This window comes from Gorilla gorilla, chromosome 5 (genome assembly GCF_029281585.2).
Source record: "Gorilla gorilla gorilla isolate KB3781 chromosome 5, NHGRI_mGorGor1-v2.1_pri, whole genome shotgun sequence".
NCBI lineage: Eukaryota > Metazoa > Chordata > Mammalia > Primates > Hominidae > Gorilla > Gorilla gorilla.
In genome coordinates this window covers 162,614,198-162,632,801 of record NC_073229.2, presented here as the reverse complement: position 1 = coordinate 162,632,801, position 18,604 = coordinate 162,614,198, and the positions used below count along the sequence as shown (strand labels likewise).

At 43.4% G+C, this 18,604-nt stretch overlaps 1 protein-coding gene across 6 annotated transcripts in view; it reads left to right on the top strand.

Moving 5' to 3' along the window:
* Positions 1-17,745, top strand: part of NHSL1 (NHS like 1) — a 149,630-nt gene extending 131,885 nt beyond the window's left edge. For all 6 annotated transcript variants that reach the window (XM_031012071.3, XM_055391212.2, XM_063707894.1 and 3 more), the window contains 3 exons: positions 6,115-9,399; positions 9,949-10,081; positions 14,976-17,745. In XM_031012071.3, coding sequence (XP_030867931.1) covers positions 6,115-9,399; positions 9,949-10,081; positions 14,976-15,711 — 4,154 coding nt within the window. In that variant the 3' untranslated portion in view covers positions 15,712-17,745. The remainder of the gene's footprint in view (positions 1-6,114; positions 9,400-9,948; positions 10,082-14,975) is intronic.
* The last annotated feature ends 859 nt before the right edge of the window (positions 17,746-18,604 follow it).

The following is an 18,604-nucleotide window of genomic DNA, read 5'->3' as shown; positions in this document are numbered from 1 at the left end:
GTTTCTTTGATCTTACTAGAATGTTCTGGCCAGCTAGATAAATCGTATCTTTTGTAATTTTAGTATTTTTTAAATCAGTGATTAAAATCTCTGGAATCCACGTTCATTTCTTTTACATGTGACATGGAACTGTTACTAATGCTGGAGGGAAGAAAATAGCTTTTCCCGCATCATCTGGGTTGTGACTGTTGCCAGACACGAGACAGTCAATATCATTACGGTCGATGACATGACCTGGATTAGAACTGGAGGTCAACTGAGACAACCGTATCTAAGAGCTAGTTTTTTTTTAAAAAAAAAGATAATTAGACAAGGACTGTAGTTTTATAGATAGGCCAGTTGGAGGATTACTGGATAGAATGAGGAGTTAACATTTGTATACAGTTTTATTTAGCAAAAATATTGGATTACATATTTATTTGTTCTGTCCTTTCAGGACTTCTGGTTGATCTTGCCTTTTTTTCCCCAGTATTTTACACTTATAAGGACTGTGGTATGGAAGTCTTAAACTACCAAGGTAGTATATCTAGGTAATGATTATCAAATCATACCTAGGTAATGATGATCAAAAATAGACACTTTATATTTTCTTTAAAATTAGTCTTCTAGATATAAGACACACAGGGGAAGTATAACAAACAAATTAGACAAAAAAGAAAATGATGTCCCAAAGGAAAGGCATTCACTAGGAAAGACGCACCCTGTTCAAAAGACGTTGCCCAAGTTGCCAGCGGCTTTGGATTTTTAAAAAAATCTAACCAGAGAGGTACTTCCATGAATTAGAAAGGATTTATATTATCCTTAATTATATGCAGTTTTTATTTCAAAATCCACAAATAATAGACTCTGGAGACTAGCCAATATATAACACTTTAAAATCAAGGTATGATATTTAATGCTTATTTCCAAAACTTATCTGATAAGCTAAAATTTGTTGCCTTTCGTTTCAGTGAATTGGACATTTTGAATTTTTTCTTTTATCTTAAATCTGTACAGAAATGTATCTGAACATCATATTATGAGGTTTCATCTTTTAGAATCAGATAGGATTATTTTGTTGATATATATATATAACACTTGGCTACTGAACTTATCCCCATACATATTCTCTAAGCAGAAAAGGCCTCATCTAAAGGAATCCCTTTATTAATAATTTTTGGTAGTTTATACTAAGAAACTATCTACTTGACAAGACTTTTTAAAAACTCATAGCCTAATCCTTAAATAAACTAACTTGTAAATATTCAGCATCCTTAATTACATATATTTTTTTAGAAATTCAAAATATTATTAATAAAAGAAAAAGTATAAGTAATTATTTCTGTACATTATGTCTTAAAATCAGATAAATCCCATCAAGTTTGAGCAGCACCTAAGTGGTCTACACTTGTTTGTAGTTGTCTTTTTGTAGTTTGTTTCATCCTTTAATCTGTAAAGACATACCTCAGGGTTATTGCAGCTATAGTTCCAGACCACTACAATAAAGTGAATATTGCAATACAGCAAGTCACACGAATTTTTTGGTTTCCAGTGCCTATAAAAGTTATGTTTACACTGTGCTGTGGTCTACTAAGTTTGCAATAGCATTATGTTAAAAAAAATGTACAGTGTAAAAATACCTGATTGCTAAAAAATACAAAGGATCATCTGAGCCTACACACAGTCGTCGTCTTTTTGCTGGTGAAGGGTCTTGCCTCGAATTTGATGGCTGCTGACTGATCAGGGTGGTGGTTGCTGAAGGTAGGAATGACTGTGGCAGTTTCCTAAAATAAGACAACAGTGACATTTGCCACACTGACAGATCCTTCCTTTCTTGAAAGATTTCTCTGTAGCACGTAATACTGTTTATTAACATTTTACCGACAGTAGAACTGCTTTCAAATTTTGAGTCAATCTCCCAAACCCTGCTGCTGCTTTATCTCCTAAGTTCATATAATATTCTGAATCCTTTGTTGTCATTCTAACAATGTTCACAGCATCTTCACTAGTAGAGTCCATCTCAAGAAAGCATTTTCATTGCTCATCTGTAAGAAGCAATGCCTCGTTGTTCAAGTTTGATCATGAGATTGCAGCAATTCAGCCACATCTTCAGGCTCCACTTCTAACTCTAGTTCCTTGCTGTTTCTACCACCTCTGGAGTCACTTCCTTCACTTCAGTCTTGATCCCCTCAAAGTTATCTACGAGAGCTGGAATCAGTTTCTTCCAGACTCTTACTAATGTTGATATTTTGACCTTCTCCCATGAATTAAAATTGTTCTTACTGTGCTAGAGTAGTGAATCCTTTTCAGGTTTCCAACTTACTTTGCTCAGATCTATCAGAGGAATCACTATTTATGGCAGCTTTGGCCTTACAAAATTAAGACTTGAAAGTCAAAATTACTCTTTAATCCATGGGCTGCAGAATGAATGTTGTGTTAACAGGCATGAAAACTTTGTACATCTTCATCAGAGCTCTGGAGTGACTTAGGTGCATTGTATTTTGTGTGTGTGTGTGTGTGTGTGTGTGTGTGTATTTGTGTATTTTTTTTTTTTTTTGAGACAGAGTTTCACTCTTGTTGCCCAGGCTGGAGTGCAATGGCGCGATCTCAGCTCACTGCAACCTCCGCCTCCTGGGTTCAAGCTATTCTCCTGCCTCAGCCTCCTGAGTAGCTGGGATTATAGGCATGCGCCACCACGCCTGGCTAATTTTTTTGTATTTTTAGTAGAGACAGGGTTTCTTTATGTTGTTCAGGCTGGTCTTGAACTCCTGACCTCAGGTGATCTGCCTGCCTTGGCCTCCCAAAGCGTTGGGATTACAGGTGTGAGCCACTGCCCCCTGGCCTAGGTGCACTGTAAATGAAAGAAATCTTTTTTTTTCTGAGCAGTAGATCTCAACTGTGGACTTAAAAGTATTCAGTAAATCATGCTGTAAGCTGACATGCTGTCATCCAGGCTTTGTTGTTCCATTTACAGAGCACAGGCAGACTCTATTTAGCATAATTCTTAAGGACTCCAGGATTTTCAGAATGGTAAAAGAGCATTGGCTTCAACTTAAAGTCACCAGCTACTTTGGCTGTAACAAGAGTCAATTTGTCCTTTGAAGCTTTGAAGACAGGCATTGACTCCTCCTCTTGTAGCTTTGAAAGTCCTAGATGACATTTCCACTAGAAGGTCGTTTCATCTACATTGAAAACCTGTTGTCGAGTATAGCCACCTTCATCAATTAACCTAGCTAGATTCTCTAGATAAATTTCTGCAGCTTTTCCGTCAGCATTTGCTGCTTCACTTTTATGTTATATAAATGTCTCCTTTCCTTCAACCTCATGAAACAACCTCTGCTAGCTTCCAGCTCTTCTTCTATAGCTTCCTCACCTCTCTCAGCTTTCACAGAATTGAAGAGAGTTAGGGCCCTGCTCTGGATTAGGCTTTGGCTTAAGGGGAATGTTGTGGCTGGTTTGATTTAATGTCCAGACCATTAAAACTTTCTCCATATCAGCAATAAAGCTGTTTTTTTATTTGTGTATGTTCTGGAGTAGCACTTTTCATTTCCTTCAAGAACTTTTCCTTTGCAGTCACAGCTCGGTTAACTGTTTGGCACAAGAGGCCTAGCTTTTGGCCTATCTTAGCTTTTGACATGCCTTCGTCACTAAGCTTAATCATTTCTAACTTTTGATTTAAAGTGAGAGACATGCAACTCTTCCTTTCGCTTGAACCCTTAGAGGCTATTGTAGGGTTATTAATTGACCTAATTTCATTATTGTTGTATCTGAGGGAATAGAGAAGCCCAAGAAGAGGGAGAGAAACTGGGAAACAGCTGGTCAGTGGAGCAGTCAGAACACACACAACATATATCAATTACATTTGCTGTCTTATGTGGGTGTGATTTGTGGCACCCCAAAACAATCACAATAGTAATATCAAAGATCACTGGTCACAGATCACCATAACAGATCTAATAATAATGAAAAAGTTTGAAATATTGCAAGAATTACCAAAACGTGACACACAGACACACAGTAAGCACGTTAGAAAAATGGCATCAATAGACTTGCTCAACACAGGGTTGCCACAAACCTTCGACTTGTTAAAAAACAAAAAACAAAAAACACAGTTATCTGCAATGCACAATAAAGCTAAGCACAGTACAATGACGTATGCATCTATAGCATTCATCTGTTTCCTATCATATTCTGAAACTTTTTATACTGTGAAAATATTGGAGGGTCTGTTTTGGGAATAGAATTTTGGTGGTCCTTGTGATAAGATATATTAGTTTTTTCATATGCTTTTTAAGGTCTTTAGGAAATGTTTTTGTTTTAATAAGAAAGTTATACTTAGCTGTAGAGGGTGATAAAATAGCTATATTTCTATTTTTTTACATGCCTAGAATGGTTTCACATTTAAAACTGCTACCCAAAAGTATCAGGATTTTGTTTATGCTACTTAAAGACAGTTAAAAATCTACCACTAACTCCATGCAAAAACTAGAACAATTTTGAAAGAAAAAAATGTATTTGTTTATATGAGTTCAACTCCAAACACTCAAAACTCATTGTTGAATGGAATGAGATATTTTGAGTGTTTGGAATTGAACTCGTATACACTGATACACCGATACCAGTCAACTTCCCATCTTCTCAATTACTAAATGGCAAAATTTTGCACCTCCTCAAAATGGGTTTTTCTTCTGTCCTGCCTTTTTGCCCATTTCCCTCTCTGTGTGGTACAGCCTCGTGTGTGTGTATGTGTCTGTCTATCTGTCTTCAGTGAGCGAGTACTTGAAAGAGGGTAGAGAGAGGAAATAGATCATCTTCGCTAAAAATACAAGTATAAAAATTCCTCTCCATCATCACAGTGAAGGAGAAGGCTTTATGCCAGGATCCTTCCTTCCAGGGTGCCATCTCCTTTGAGGTTGATACAAGCACAGTGCTGCCATTTCAGTACTACCCTCTGCTATCTGAGTGAGCAAAAGGCAACCTATATCCAGTCCATGCCCTGGTTAGATTATGTGTTGAGAGAGGGAAGCCTTAGAAACCCCATGAGTCCTAGGGTCGCATCCAGGTGTCCACTGACACAGAGGGGTGTGCTTGACTCGCGTTGCTCAGCAAAGCCCGTGTTGAGATAGATACTTTTGGGTCCTTTTTGGATGGAGATAACATAGGGAGAACTATAGTTTTACTACTATTTTTAGAGATTCGATTTGTCTTAAGGATTGACTTTTTTTTTTCTCAGTACACTTTGGGTAGGTTCTTGTCTTTGTGATTTTTTTTCTTTTTTCTCATAAGCTCTGTTCTTTCCTGGGTAGCTTGAAATCTAACTGTTTACACTTAAAGTTTACCTCATCCACGTCCCTCTCTGTTGGCCCTTCTTTGTGTTTCTTTCTTTCTGTCTTTTTTTTTTTTTTAACATACTATTCTCTGTTTGGTTGTAAAACTCCAACGAATAAATCATCCTAATTTGAGGAAATGTTCACTGGATCAGTTCCTGCCGGTTTCCCCGACTAGAACACAACAGATTGCTGTTGAATTTTGAATGTCACCAACAGACAGATAATGGCTTCAGATGGATAATGAAATGTTTGGAACACAGATGGGCCTGTAAATCAATTTTCTTTGCCTTAGAATTTCCTTCTGACATAAAGAATTAATGTAATTAACACTGTTTTATACCAGTACGCCTCAAATATGGTATCTCTGTGGCCCTATTGTTCAATTACTACATTCGTCTGCCTTTGGGAAAGATGTGTCACTGCTTGATAGATGGTCTGCACAGTCACCCAGTGGGCGAAAGGCTACCTTGAAGACTTTACTGAAAGGTGATTATTTCAAAGTAAATCCTCCTCTGAGCCCTCGGCAGCCTTGATCTTGAAGGGATACCCTGAGAATTCCATACGCAGCACTCAAGCCATAGGAGGATTGGAGGTACAAATTAAGAGAAGTACCTGACATTCATGACAATAATTTTTATTTTAGAGCTATCAGTAACTTTTTAAATGTACTTAGATACCTACAGGAGAAAGGAAATTAAATCAAATAGAAAAATTTTTTAAAAATTCTGTCAGAGGGGTGAGGGTACACGTGATGAACTATGGATTTTATTTTCAGGTAACAAGCCTCTTTCTGCTTTATCTCCAGCATCAGGCACTGGCCAAGATGATGTTGATGGCCACTCAGTGTACACCCCTGATCACTACTCTACACTAGGAAGGTTCGATAGCTGTCGGTCTGCTGGGCAGCGCTCAGAAACCAGGGACTCCAGCTGTCAGACGGAGGATGTGAAGGTCGTACCACCTTCCATGAGGAGAATCAGGGCACAGAAGGGGCAAGGCATTGCTGCCCAGATGGGCCACTTCTCAGGTTCCTCTGGCAACATGTCTGTGCTGAGCGATTCTGCAGGGATCGTATTCCCTTCCCGCCTCAACAGTGATGCTGGCTTCCATAGTCTTCCGCGTTCTGGAGCAAGGGCAAACATTCAGTCCCTTGAGCCGAGGCTGGGTGCCCTCGGCCCTGCAGGAGACATGAATGGCACTTTCCTCTACCAGAGAGGTCACCCACAAGCAGATGAAAACTTAGGCCATTTAGGAGGTGCCTCAGGGACTGGAACACTTTTGAGACCCAAATCCCAGGAACTGAGACACTTCGAGAGTGAAAATGTAATGAGCCCAGCGTGTGTGGTTTCTCCTCATGCAACCTACTCCACCAGCATCATCCCAAATGCCACACTGTCTTCCTCTTCCGAGGTCATCGCTATTCCCACTGCTCAGAGTGCGGGACAGCGGGAAAGTAAAAGTTCTGGCTCATCACATGCAAGGATAAAATCCAGAGACCACCTCATCTCCAGGCATGCTGTGAAAGGTGATCATCAGTCGTCCGGTCGCCACTGGAATGAGGGCCATACCACCATTCTCTCACAGGACTTAGGCCCTCATTCCCCTGGCGAATCCACACTGTTGTCCCTCTGTGACTCAGCCGTCTCTCTAAATGCTCCAGCAAATAGGGAGAATGGGTCCCAAGCTATGCCGTATAATTGTAGAAACAACCTGGCCTTCCCAGCCCACCCCCAAGATGTGGATGGCAAGAGTGAATCTAGTTATTCAGGGGGCGGAGGGCACAGCAGCTCGGAGCCCTGGGAATACAAATCCTCAGGTAATGGAAGGGCATCCCCCCTGAAGCCGCATTTAGCAACTCCTGGCTATTCCACTCCCACAAGTAACATGAGCAGCTGCAGTTTGGACCAAACGTCCAACAAAGAGGATGCTGGGTCGCTGTATTCTGAGGACCACGATGGCTACTGTGCATCTGTGCACACTGACTCTGGACATGGATCTGGGAATCTGTGCAATAGCAGCGATGGCTTTGGGAACCCCAGGCACAGCGTGATCAATGTTTTTGTTGGAAGAGCTCAGAAAAACCAAGCGGACCAGTCCAATTACCAGGATAAATCCCTATCAAGAAACATCTCTTTGAAGAAAGCAAAGAAGCCTCCCCTGCCACCCTCCCGGACAGACTCCCTCCGCAGGATTCCCAAGAAGAGCAGCCAGTGCAACGGGCAGGTGCTCAACGAGAGCCTGATTGCCACACTCCAGCACTCGCTGCAGCTGAGCCTCCCAGGCAAGAGTGGCAGCTCGCCCTCCCAGAGCCCCTGCAGTGACTTGGAAGAGCCCTGGCTGCCCCGCTCCCGGAGCCAGAGCACAGTTAGTGCTAGCAGCAGCATGACTTCTGCCACCACCCCCAATGTCTACTCCCTGTGCGGGGCCACGCCGTCGCAGAGTGACACAAGCAGCGTCAAGTCAGAGTACACAGACCCCTGGGGTTATTACATTGACTACACAGGCATGCAGGAAGATCCGGGGAACCCAGCAGGGGGCTGTTCAACCAGCAGTGGGGTGCCCACTGGGAACGGGCCAGTCCGCCATGTCCAAGAAGGGTCCAGAGCCACAATGCCCCAAGTGCCCGGTGGTTCAGTCAAACCAAAGATCATGTCACCAGAGAAGTCACACAGAGTCATTTCTCCATCCAGTGGGTATTCCAGCCAGTCAAATACACCCACAGCACTCACCCCTGTGCCTGTGTTTTTAAAATCAATGTCACCAGCAAACGGGAAGGGGAAGCCCAAGCCCAAGGTACCAGAAAGGAAGTCCTCTCTGATATCTTCAGTATCCATTTCCTCATCGTCCACTTCTCTTTCTTCTAGTACTTCTACTGAAGGAAGTGGCACTATGAAGAAGCTGGATCCAGCCGTGGGCTCTACCCCGGCTCCTCCTCCTCCTGTTCCCTCTCCTCCATCCCCTTGTCCTGCAGACAGGTCTCCTTTCCTTCCTCCCCCACCTCCTGTCGCAGATTGCTCCCAGGGCTCTCCTCTGCCTCACTCTCCTGTGTTCCCCCCTCCGCCGCCAGAAGCTCTCATTCCTTTCTGCTCCCCACCTGATTGGTGCCTTTCTCCTCCCCGCCCTGCACTGAGCCCCATTCTTCCAGATTCACCTGTGTCCTTGCCATTGCCCCCACCTCTCTTAGCTTCCTCGGAACCCCCACCTGCCCCACCTCTTGACCCCAAATTCATGAAAGACACCAGGCCGCCTTTCACAAATTCTGGCCAGCCAGAATCCTCCCGGGGATCCTTGAGGCCGCCTTCTACCAAGGAGGAGACCAGCAGGCCCCCCATGCCCCTGATAACCACGGAAGCATTGCAGATGGTGCAGTTGAGGCCCGTGAGAAAGAACTCAGGCGCTGAGGCGGCACAGTTGTCTGAACGAACAGCTCAGGAACAACGAACTCCAGTTGCTCCACAGTACCACTTAAAGCCATCTGCTTTCCTGAAATCCCGAAATAGCACAAATGAAATGGAGAGTGAAAGCCAGCCTGCCTCTGTGACAAGCTCGCTTCCGACGCCTGCCAAGAGCTCGAGTCAGGGTGACCATGGCAGTGCGGCCGAGCGCGGTGGCCCTGTGAGCCGCAGCCCTGGAGCTCCAAGCGCTGGGGAGGCAGAGGCTCGGCCCAGCCCCAGCACCACCCCACTCCCAGACTCTTCACCCAGCAGGAAGCCACCCCCCATTTCCAAGAAGCCCAAACTGTTCCTGGTGGTACCACCTCCGCAGAAAGATTTTGCAGTGGAGCCCGCAGAGAACGTGAGCGAAGCCCTCCGAGCTGTGCCCAGCCCCACGAGGGGAGAGGAGGGCTCTGTGCACAGCAGGGAGGCAAAAGAGAGTTCTGCAGCCCAAGCTGGCTCTCATGCCACGCACCCTGGCACCTCGGTTCTTGAGGGAGGAGCTGCAGGATCCATGTCTCCCGGCAGAGTGGAAGCCAATGTCCCCATGGTTCAGCCCGATGTCTCACCAGCCCCCAAGCAGGAGGAGCCAGCCGAGAACAGTGCGGATACTGGGGGCGATGGGGAGAGCTGCCTATCTCAACAGGACGGAGCAGGTGAGTCTGGCTTCCTGGCTTCTCTCTCCTGTGCCCTCTGCCCATATGCAGCTGAACCAGATAGGGTTGTTGAATGCTCACACGTGGAAAGAACCCAGGTAGATCAGATTCCTGTTAAAGCTAGCAGTATGTAGGCTTCCTGTGTTAAAACACAGATTAAGTTACCAACTTTGCATTTTGTTATTATTTTTAAAATCTAGACCTAAAGACATGGCAGAAAATAGGGGGATGGAGATGATCTGCAGCAGGCTGGGTATTCAATAGCAATGGGTAACACCTCCCTTCCGAAGAGCCGCGCAAAGAAACGTTGCAACAAAATTTAAGAGAGATGCCATGGGCGTTCCATACTTTAACAAAGAATGAGCTCTGGCTCTCAGGCTAGTGTTATTTCCTCCCTTCTTTGTAAACTATCAAACTACAGACCCACGGCATCTCCCTGTGGTTCTCACATTGTCGGGAATGGCAGGGAAGCAGCATATTTAGAAGCTTGGCTGAGGACTGAAATTCCAGTCACTTGTGCGTCTTGTGTGCCTGCCTGCTCTTCTGTAGCTGGGGTGCCGGAGACCAACGCAGCCGGTTCATCCTCAGAGGCCTGTGACTTCCTCAAGGAAGACGGGAGTGATGAGGTAATGACCCCCAGTCGACCCAGGACCACAGAAGACCTTTTTGCAGCTATTCACAGGTATTTCAAACTCCTTCCTCTGACTTTAATCTACTGTGTAATTCCTTCTTTCCAAGCAGCACCTCAATTTACTTTTCTTCCTTGAGGTTTCTTCTGTCACCCAATCATAACTCCTTAACTTTACTGTTGATTTTTTAGTGGATTTCTACAGTTTTATTTCCTCTGGCTCCAATTTCTGTTGTACTTTGTCTCACTGATTTTTATGACATTGGGGACAGTGGCTCAATGTGATACGTTCTGGTAGGCGCTGCTCTTCCTGGCAAGGAGCGCAGTGTGGCAGTCATAAGACAGAGTATATTAGCAAGAGTCGGATTAAAACGACTGACAGTGCAGTCAGGAGGAGGAATGCTACGTTCTGTGGACTTAGGATGCACAGACTAGCTCCATGGGACTCTCTTCCTAAAGATGTTTTAGTTTATTCTAATTTTTTTCATTTTACAGAAAAACCACGATTATACAGAGCAATTTATGTGGCTGCTTAAGTGTTTCTATAAAAGAGTACGACCTTTCGAGCGGGAGCAAAAGAATGATTTATGCTTGTTAATATACCACTAGTGCCATCTACTGGCATCAGAAATCGTTGGGTTTAAAAACAAACAAAAAGGGTAAAATTTTCAAAGTAATGGCCTGAACTGTTATACTTTTTATATGTGGTCACCTTTAAGAGTAAATATGATTTAGCACTAAAGTTTTACTTACTGCGTCACTTTTCTGATTGTAAACAGCTGAGTATTCCCACAACAGTGTCATTGTAAAAGCTGATGACTGTATATGTGCAACTACGTTAAGCCGTAATGCTGTATAAACCTTTTGCTTCCTTCTAGACTTCTCTACCACAGTATTTCCAGGTAACTCTAATGAATGTCCTTATGCTGCCAAGGCCTTATTTTGCCCTGAATGAAGATCCTTTCTTTTTTTTTTAACCTCCTGAAACAAAGCATCCTGTAGAATCATTTGATTCTGTGTGTGAATGATCTTATGTCAGCACTGCTTTCCCAATTCTTGGACTCTCCCTGAAAAGACTATTGCATAAGATGAAAAACATAGTGCTGTACCTACCTGAAACTCTTCATGCAACACATAAACATCTAACTTGGTGTGGGGGGAACGAAGCCGGTGAATTAATGTGCTTGTCAAGAATTATGCTCTTTATGTCGCTCCTCTAGTGTTGGTATAGTAGATCCTAAAGACTGCCCCTTTTAACATGGACTGGTTTCTTTAATCTCATTAGAAGTGAAAAGGTAGCTGGTTGTCCAATTATTTCTCAAAACAGAGAAATGATAAATGATGCATCCTTTGAAACTTCAGTGGCGATTCTAGAAGTTCCCATAGATGTTTCTAACTCTTAACCACGCTAGACACATAAGAAGCACTCAATAAATATTTCCTGAATTAAATGAAACCAACTGGTAGTTAACCATTAGAAGATTCTTCCAAGACTCAGAGTATTTCATTTAGTATGGAATGCACTGGGTTGCTAAATATACAGGCATATCTATCTATTTATAATAGCCATCCACAGAGAAGATTTGCATAGCCTGGTTGTTCTGTGTACTAGATACTTGGTTCCAGTGAGGAAACCCAACTGTTGTGGGTCCAAATTACTGCATATTTTTTCCCAAAAATATGCCAAAGGCCTCTTCTATATTTTGGCAACCTTCTTAAGGCATCGAAAAATGTGTTGTTTCTCTTACTAGGACGTTACATCGACTGCAGATGTAGAAATCGGTCAGTTGGTGTTATTCAGTGCACGTATGAGAGAAGTCAAAGCCAAGTAGGCCTTAGGAATGGATTGCAGAGAGAGAGTGAGGACACATGCTAATTTCTGTTGTAGCGTTGAGAATAAATTAGCAGACATAGTAAAAATCCATCTACTGTCTGTGCTTTTTTAGGGCTTTATTTTTATGTCCTTCAGCGCTTAAGCTCATAATTTAAAATAAAGAATATCTAAGTTGAAACACAGCTTCCAAATTTTATAATGCAAATTAATTCGCTTCAGATTTAAAGCCAGATGGAAAATGTAGAACACCAGTTGAGGTGTGAAGTTTTTATATTTATTGAAGTAATTAGTTTTAAAATCAGTGTTAACTGTTTAAGCACTTTTTATAGCTGTCTTCATTAAAAATACATATTCGTGTGTGTGTGTTGTGTATGTATATGCAAAGAATTTGTACATTTAGATTTAATTATTTTAGTGGGCACCTGCTCTTGAGAGATGACAGTGCTTTCATAAAATCCCATCTTTCTTCCTTTTTTTTTTTTTCTTTTTGATACAGAGTCTCACTCATTCTGTCACCCAGACTGGAGTGCAGTGGCGCGATCTTGGCTCACTGCAACCTCTGCCTCCCAGATTCGAATGATTCTCCTGCCTCAGCATCCCAAGTAGCTGGGATTATAGGCATGTGCCACCATGCCCGGCTAATTTTCTTATTTGTAGTAGAGACATGGTTTCACCATGTTGCTCAGGCTGGTCACCCCATCTTCTTTCTTAATTCTATGTCTACAATTAAAGGTCATAGTTTTACTCAAGTTTAGTTGTGACTTGTTTAATGGATCTCAGCATACTCTCACCGTTTAAAATCTAAATTACAAATTAAGTCACCAGCCAATACCTAAAAGAATGAAATGAGCAGAGCTGCTTTGGGGAGTAGACCATGTAAGTGGTGAGGCCATGTGCTATAAGCTCAAGTCCTAGTTGTCATACTAACAAGTTACCTTTTCTCAGTTACCTTTTCTGAAACCCAAAGTGGTTGGACTAGACCATTTCTAACGTCTTTTCTAGCTCTACAGTTTCTAGATGTTAGGATGTCTGTAGTTTTGTCAGCCGGTCCTAACTCTTATCAGGGCAGACTGCTCTTGTTAACTACTGAGCGGGACCATGAAACCTGTATGGTAGGCCGTGTTCTGCAGTCCCAAAGAGTCTGGTGCCCTGTCCACTCTGGCCACCCTTCAGACTCTGTATTGGGTCCTTACCATTTCCCAGCCTCTGCTTTAGTGGCATCTTTTTGACCAGAAGAATGGAGATGACCCCAGGAACACCAAGCCCAGGGCAGTCAGCATGGGCCCATGCTGCCCTCTGTCTTGCTGTGTAAGCCACGTAAAAACTAAGTCCATTTTCTATGTGACATTCAAAGGTTTGTTAAGCACCTGCTCTGTGCCTGACCAATTATGGCTATCACTGCATTCATGTGTACTGACAAACTGTGACCTATATACTGTTATTACCCTTTTTGTGATAGGAAAAATACAGTCAGAAATGTTAACTTGTCCAAGGTGACAGAACAAGGAAGCTTTAGCAGTGGGAGTTATGTAGCTAGCTTCTTTATTTCACTTAATCTTCACAAACCTGTGAGGTTGGTATCTTATAAGTGAGGAGGCATGGCATGCATGGGTAATTTGTCCCAGGTCACACAGCGAGAGGTGGGAAGAGTCTGGTTTCAACTCTTAATCTGTGTGTACAGATATCATACTCTCAACCTTTCCCTGCTGCATATTCTACAATTTTATAGCAGGAAAAGAGATATACCCACGTTTTTATTCTATTAACTGTGTTGAGTTTCCTTAAAGCAAGTTTTCCTGCAGTTAGCTAAGAGACACACACTGAGTTGTTGTCATGAAGAGACCAGCAAGGGGCCACTTGGGTCACTGGCTTTATCATCTCTTTGTCACTGGCAATGGAAAGCACATTGAACAGTGAGGTTCTCAGAGACTCAGGACAAGAAATAACTACAGGAAACCTTCAGCTTTCTTTGATTGCCCCTTCGTCTTCCCCCACCCCACCCCACCCCTCACATTTTCTTGATCAGTGCAAGGTTTGCTGAGTCGATCATGAAGCAGGGTCTGGCATGGAGGGTTCGCCTTTGTTTTCTGGAAGGCTGGATTTTAGAAGTTGGCACATGGTCCTGGAAGAGCTGAGGAAGACTGGTCTGATGGCAACTTCTAGAATAACTGAGAATGTGAAGCTGAGGAGTTGTTCTAGGACCTGGAGTGGGGTACATCTTAGTACAGGGGATATTCTGGCATGGAACAAGAAAAGGAAGCATAGAAAGAAAGGAGGGTCAGCATGTGAAATTCACTCCGGATCAGCCCGTCTAGGAGAGATCAAGGAAAACTGGCCATTATTAAAACTTTTGGTCCTATCCAAAGTAAGTTAATACAGTGTCTAAGATTTGTTTCAAATAGGGAGGGTGGAGACAAAAGAAGGGTGACCGTAATTAATGATTATCATAGGTGAGTTATGGGCTCATGCGGTCTTGCAGTGAGCTGTTCTCTTTTGTGTGGGTGTTTGAAATTTTCCAAAGTTAAAAATAAATTATTTGCCAGGCACAGTGGCTCACGCCTATAATCCCAGCACTTTGGGAGGCCGAGGCAGGCGGATCACCTGAGGTCAGGAGTTTGAGACCAGCCTGGGCAACATGGCAAAACCCCGTCTCTACTAAAAATACAAAAATTAGCTGGGCTGGGCGTGGTGGCGGGCGCCGGTAATCCCAGCTACTTGGGAGGCTGAGGCAGGGAGAATTGCTTGAATCCGGGAGGCAGAGGTTGCAATGAGCTGAGATTGCGCCATTGCACTCCAGCCTGAGCGACAGAGCGAGTCTCAAAAAAATAAATTATGCATTTATTACTTTTTCTTTTTTGTGAATAGAGATAAGGTCTTACTGTGTTGCCCAGGCTGGTCTCGAACTCCTAAGCTCAAGTGATCCTCCCACCGTGGCCTCCCAAAATGCTGGGATTACAGGTGTGAGCCACTGTGCCCAGTCAAAAATAAATTTTCTGAAAGTGAATCTTAAGTAGATAGTGACCTGAAGATGCGATAAGAGAAGCAGAGTGGTTGTGGCTGACAGCCTGTGGTCCCGTGGGAATTAACCTTTTTCTTAATGTTATTAAATCTCAGATCCAAAAGGAAAGTCCTCGGCCGTAGAGATTCAGATGATGACCACTCCCGAAACCATTCTCCCTCCCCGCCCGTGACACCCACCGGCGCTGCCCCGAGCCTGGCCTCTCCAAAGCAAGTGGGGTCGATTCAGAGAAGCATCCGAAAGAGCAGCACCAGCAGTGACAACTTCAAAGCTCTGCTGCTGAAAAAGGGCAGTCGTTCAGACACCAGCGCCCGCATGTCTGCAGCAGAGATGCTCAAGAACACAGACCCTAGATTCCAGAGGTCGAGGTCAGAGCCTTCCCCAGATGCCCCCGAGAGCCCGTCAAGCTGCTCCCCAAGCAAGAACAGAAGGGCGCAGGAGGAGTGGGCCAAGAACGAAGGCTTGATGCCTCGGAGTCTGTCCTTTTCCGGCCCCAGGTACGGCCGCAGCCGAACGCCGCCTTCTGCCGCCAGCAGCAGGTACAGCATGCGGAACCGGATCCAGAGCAGCCCCATGACCGTCATCTCGGAGGGAGAAGGGGAAGCCGTGGAGCCTGTGGACAGCATAGCCCGCGGGGCTCTGGGCGCTGCGGAGGGATGTTCCCTGGATGGACTGGCGAGGGAGGAGATGGACGAGGGCGGCCTGCTCTGTGGGGAGGGGCCTGCCGCCTCCCTGCAGCCCCAGGCCCCCGGCCCTGTGGATGGGACAGCCAGTGCAGAGGGCAGAGAGCCCTCCCCACAGTGTGGCGGTTCTCTGAGCGAGGAGAGTTAGGGCCAAGAACGTAACTCTCCCAGGTGACACGGGGGGAGATGAGCAATGCAGCACTCTAGGAAGCCTGCTAGGCGCCCTTCCCTGGCTCACCCGGGGAGCCCACTCTGCTTCTGTGCTGTGGGCCCCGGGGTTGCCAGCCCTGCAGTGTGAGTGAAGGGTTATTTAGGACTCACTTGGCACTTGCCCTGTGGCTTAAGAACAAGTAGAAGCTTAAACTTCTGAAAGTGCTTCCTGGGGAAGATTTTTTTTTTTTTTTTTTTTGCTAAATGCTGGGTGTGTGTGTGTGTGTGTGCATTTTCAACACTTTTTAATTTTTAAAAAATACACATATACACAAACAACATGTACAGAAATAGAAGAAAGCAAGCCAGACTTAAGCTTGGTAGAGTAACGAGTCCTCTGGACTAGGCAGTAATTGCTTTCAGAGCATTACGTTTATGGAAATCCGCGAGTTCTGTAAGAAAGGAGAAGATGTTACTTCAAGAAAGAGGCAGTAGAGTTGCTGGTTCTTAATGCACAGAACACACAGATATATGCATACGTGTGCTGCTGAGGTGAGGCAGGTCTGGTGAGCACGGAGAGGCTGGGAAGGGGCTAAGTGACTAATTGGTTCAGGTACTTTTTTCTGGGGGAGGTAGACTTTGCTTCTTTTTTGTAAAAATGACAAACATGTAGAAGTGGCAATGCTGTAACCTGGTGCCTGCTGCTGTGCAGCCACATACACACAATTGTAGCCTGATTTTTAGAAGTGTGGGTAATTTTTTAATGAATTTCCTCCTTGAGTAGCAGCTGAGGTCATTGACAACTGAAGTGATGGTGTGGACATAGAGAGAGGGGAAGGGTTGGAAAGGAGTAAGTGATACACTGCTGGAATTTGTTTCCTGCCTATGAAATAAAATTATTTTTCAGAATTAAATTTGAAAACTTGCACTACAGAACTATGGGTGGAGCTTTTCCTTTTACAACAGTTTTCTTTTTTTTTTTTAACCAGAGTTTAAACTTCCATTAGGCAATTTCCTGTCACTTGAAATGTCAACATTTGCTAACTTTTGGATATCCTTTTTGTTACACCAAAGAAAAAGTTATGGCTATTTTTTTTTTCCTTGAACTACCTACAGTATCATGTCCTAATTCAGAAAGATTTATCAAAATCTATTATATATTATCTTACTTTGAAGAAAATGCTGAATAGCTCTTGTTAGTCAAATAAACTGATAAAAATTGGTAGGGCCTGGCTATCAATTAGCCCTGGTAAATGAATTTTTAGATTAAAAAGGTTTTTTTGCATCATTTGGTTTGTGCGTTTTTATATTTGTTTATAAATAATTGAGTTGCTAATTACTTCTAATCTCCAATCAGATTTTCAACAATTTTAGACATGGGACACAAGTGTGTGAAGTCTTTATTTTGATGTAATAATCTCATTACCCCACCCTTACTCCCTTAACTTCCATGTACCTAGACTCCTTTATTTGTTAAATAAACTAGAGTATTGTCTTCTTCATTAGAAGGACCTAGGATGACAATGCGGAGAGTCTTGGTCTGAATCTAGTGCGACTACCACCTGCCAGCTTTTGGGGGGTATGGAAATACTATCTAAAAGTTGGACTGCATGGGTCAAATCATTATGAGACTTATAAACTAAAACTTTAGATACCCATTTAGAAATGTCTTTGAGGCAAAAACAAACCTAAAGAATGAAGGCTCTTTCCCTTCTCTGAAAAAAACAAAGCACTGCTCTTCACACAACTGGAAGTCAAGACCAGAGATTTGGAGCAACTGTCTACTAATTTGGCACAAAGATCGTTTGTTCTTTAGAAAAGTGGCGTTGGCTTTTGAATATGAAATCTTCTTATAGCTGCCTAAAAAAGACTAGAATGTATATGGATATCAGAAACCTTTAATACATAATTTATGCAAAGATAAGATAAAGCAACATAACACTAATTATAAAACTATTTTTAAATCCCCATTTTTAATGAAAAATATACATTTGTATTTAATTTGCTTTGAATAAAACAATTGTAAAGTAAATATTTGAAACATTTCTTTTTGTTTATACATGCATTTTTTTTGAATAATGAGATAGGTGTTCTTATACAGAATTGTTTAGTGTTTTGCTGGATACAAACAGAAAAGCAGTGAGACCAGAAGGTCTCTGGGGGAGGTGACAACCCAACAGAGGAGGTGGAACATCACAGACACTGGATGGCGCCATCTACAAGGGCATGTGGAAAAACAAGTCCACATCATGTCCTGTGGACTTTGGAATAAAATACGAATAACCTATCGCCTGGCGGTTCAGATGACGTGGCATGTGGAGAGACGTGAGAACTTCTTACAGGCATGGATGAAATACAGGGAGAGAAGAATCGAGACTCATCCCTGAAACATGGCACCTTCCATGTGGCTACTCTACTCCTTGGGGCCCGCTTCTGTTATGGACTGCATCTTAAAAAGCTCCACAGGGGTAGATCTGATGGCTCTCATACCCTCATACTTTAAGTTCCAGATAATCATAGAAGCCCCAGCCCTAAATTATTTCCACTTTATTTTTACTATCAGTGGGGAGAGAAACAAATGACTGCTTGGTCTGTCAGTTGGAAACAACCTCAATGCGATCTGCTTTCTGCCATCCTACTATTTCTGAAAAATCTTGATTGATTGAACTCTTGCTTTTCCTGTGGGGGTGACTGTATATTCCTTAGGAGAATCACAGTGAAAAGGAGACGTTTCTGTGTCTCCGTCTTTCTCCCCACCCACCACTGGCACCCTGCTCTGTGGTGGCATCTTAGGAGGAGAGGGGAAAGAGTGGCTTTCTTGGTTCTGCCGTAGTAGGGGTTCAGCCTGCATGCAATGCTGATTCCATCATCAAATGAGCACAGCAGCATAA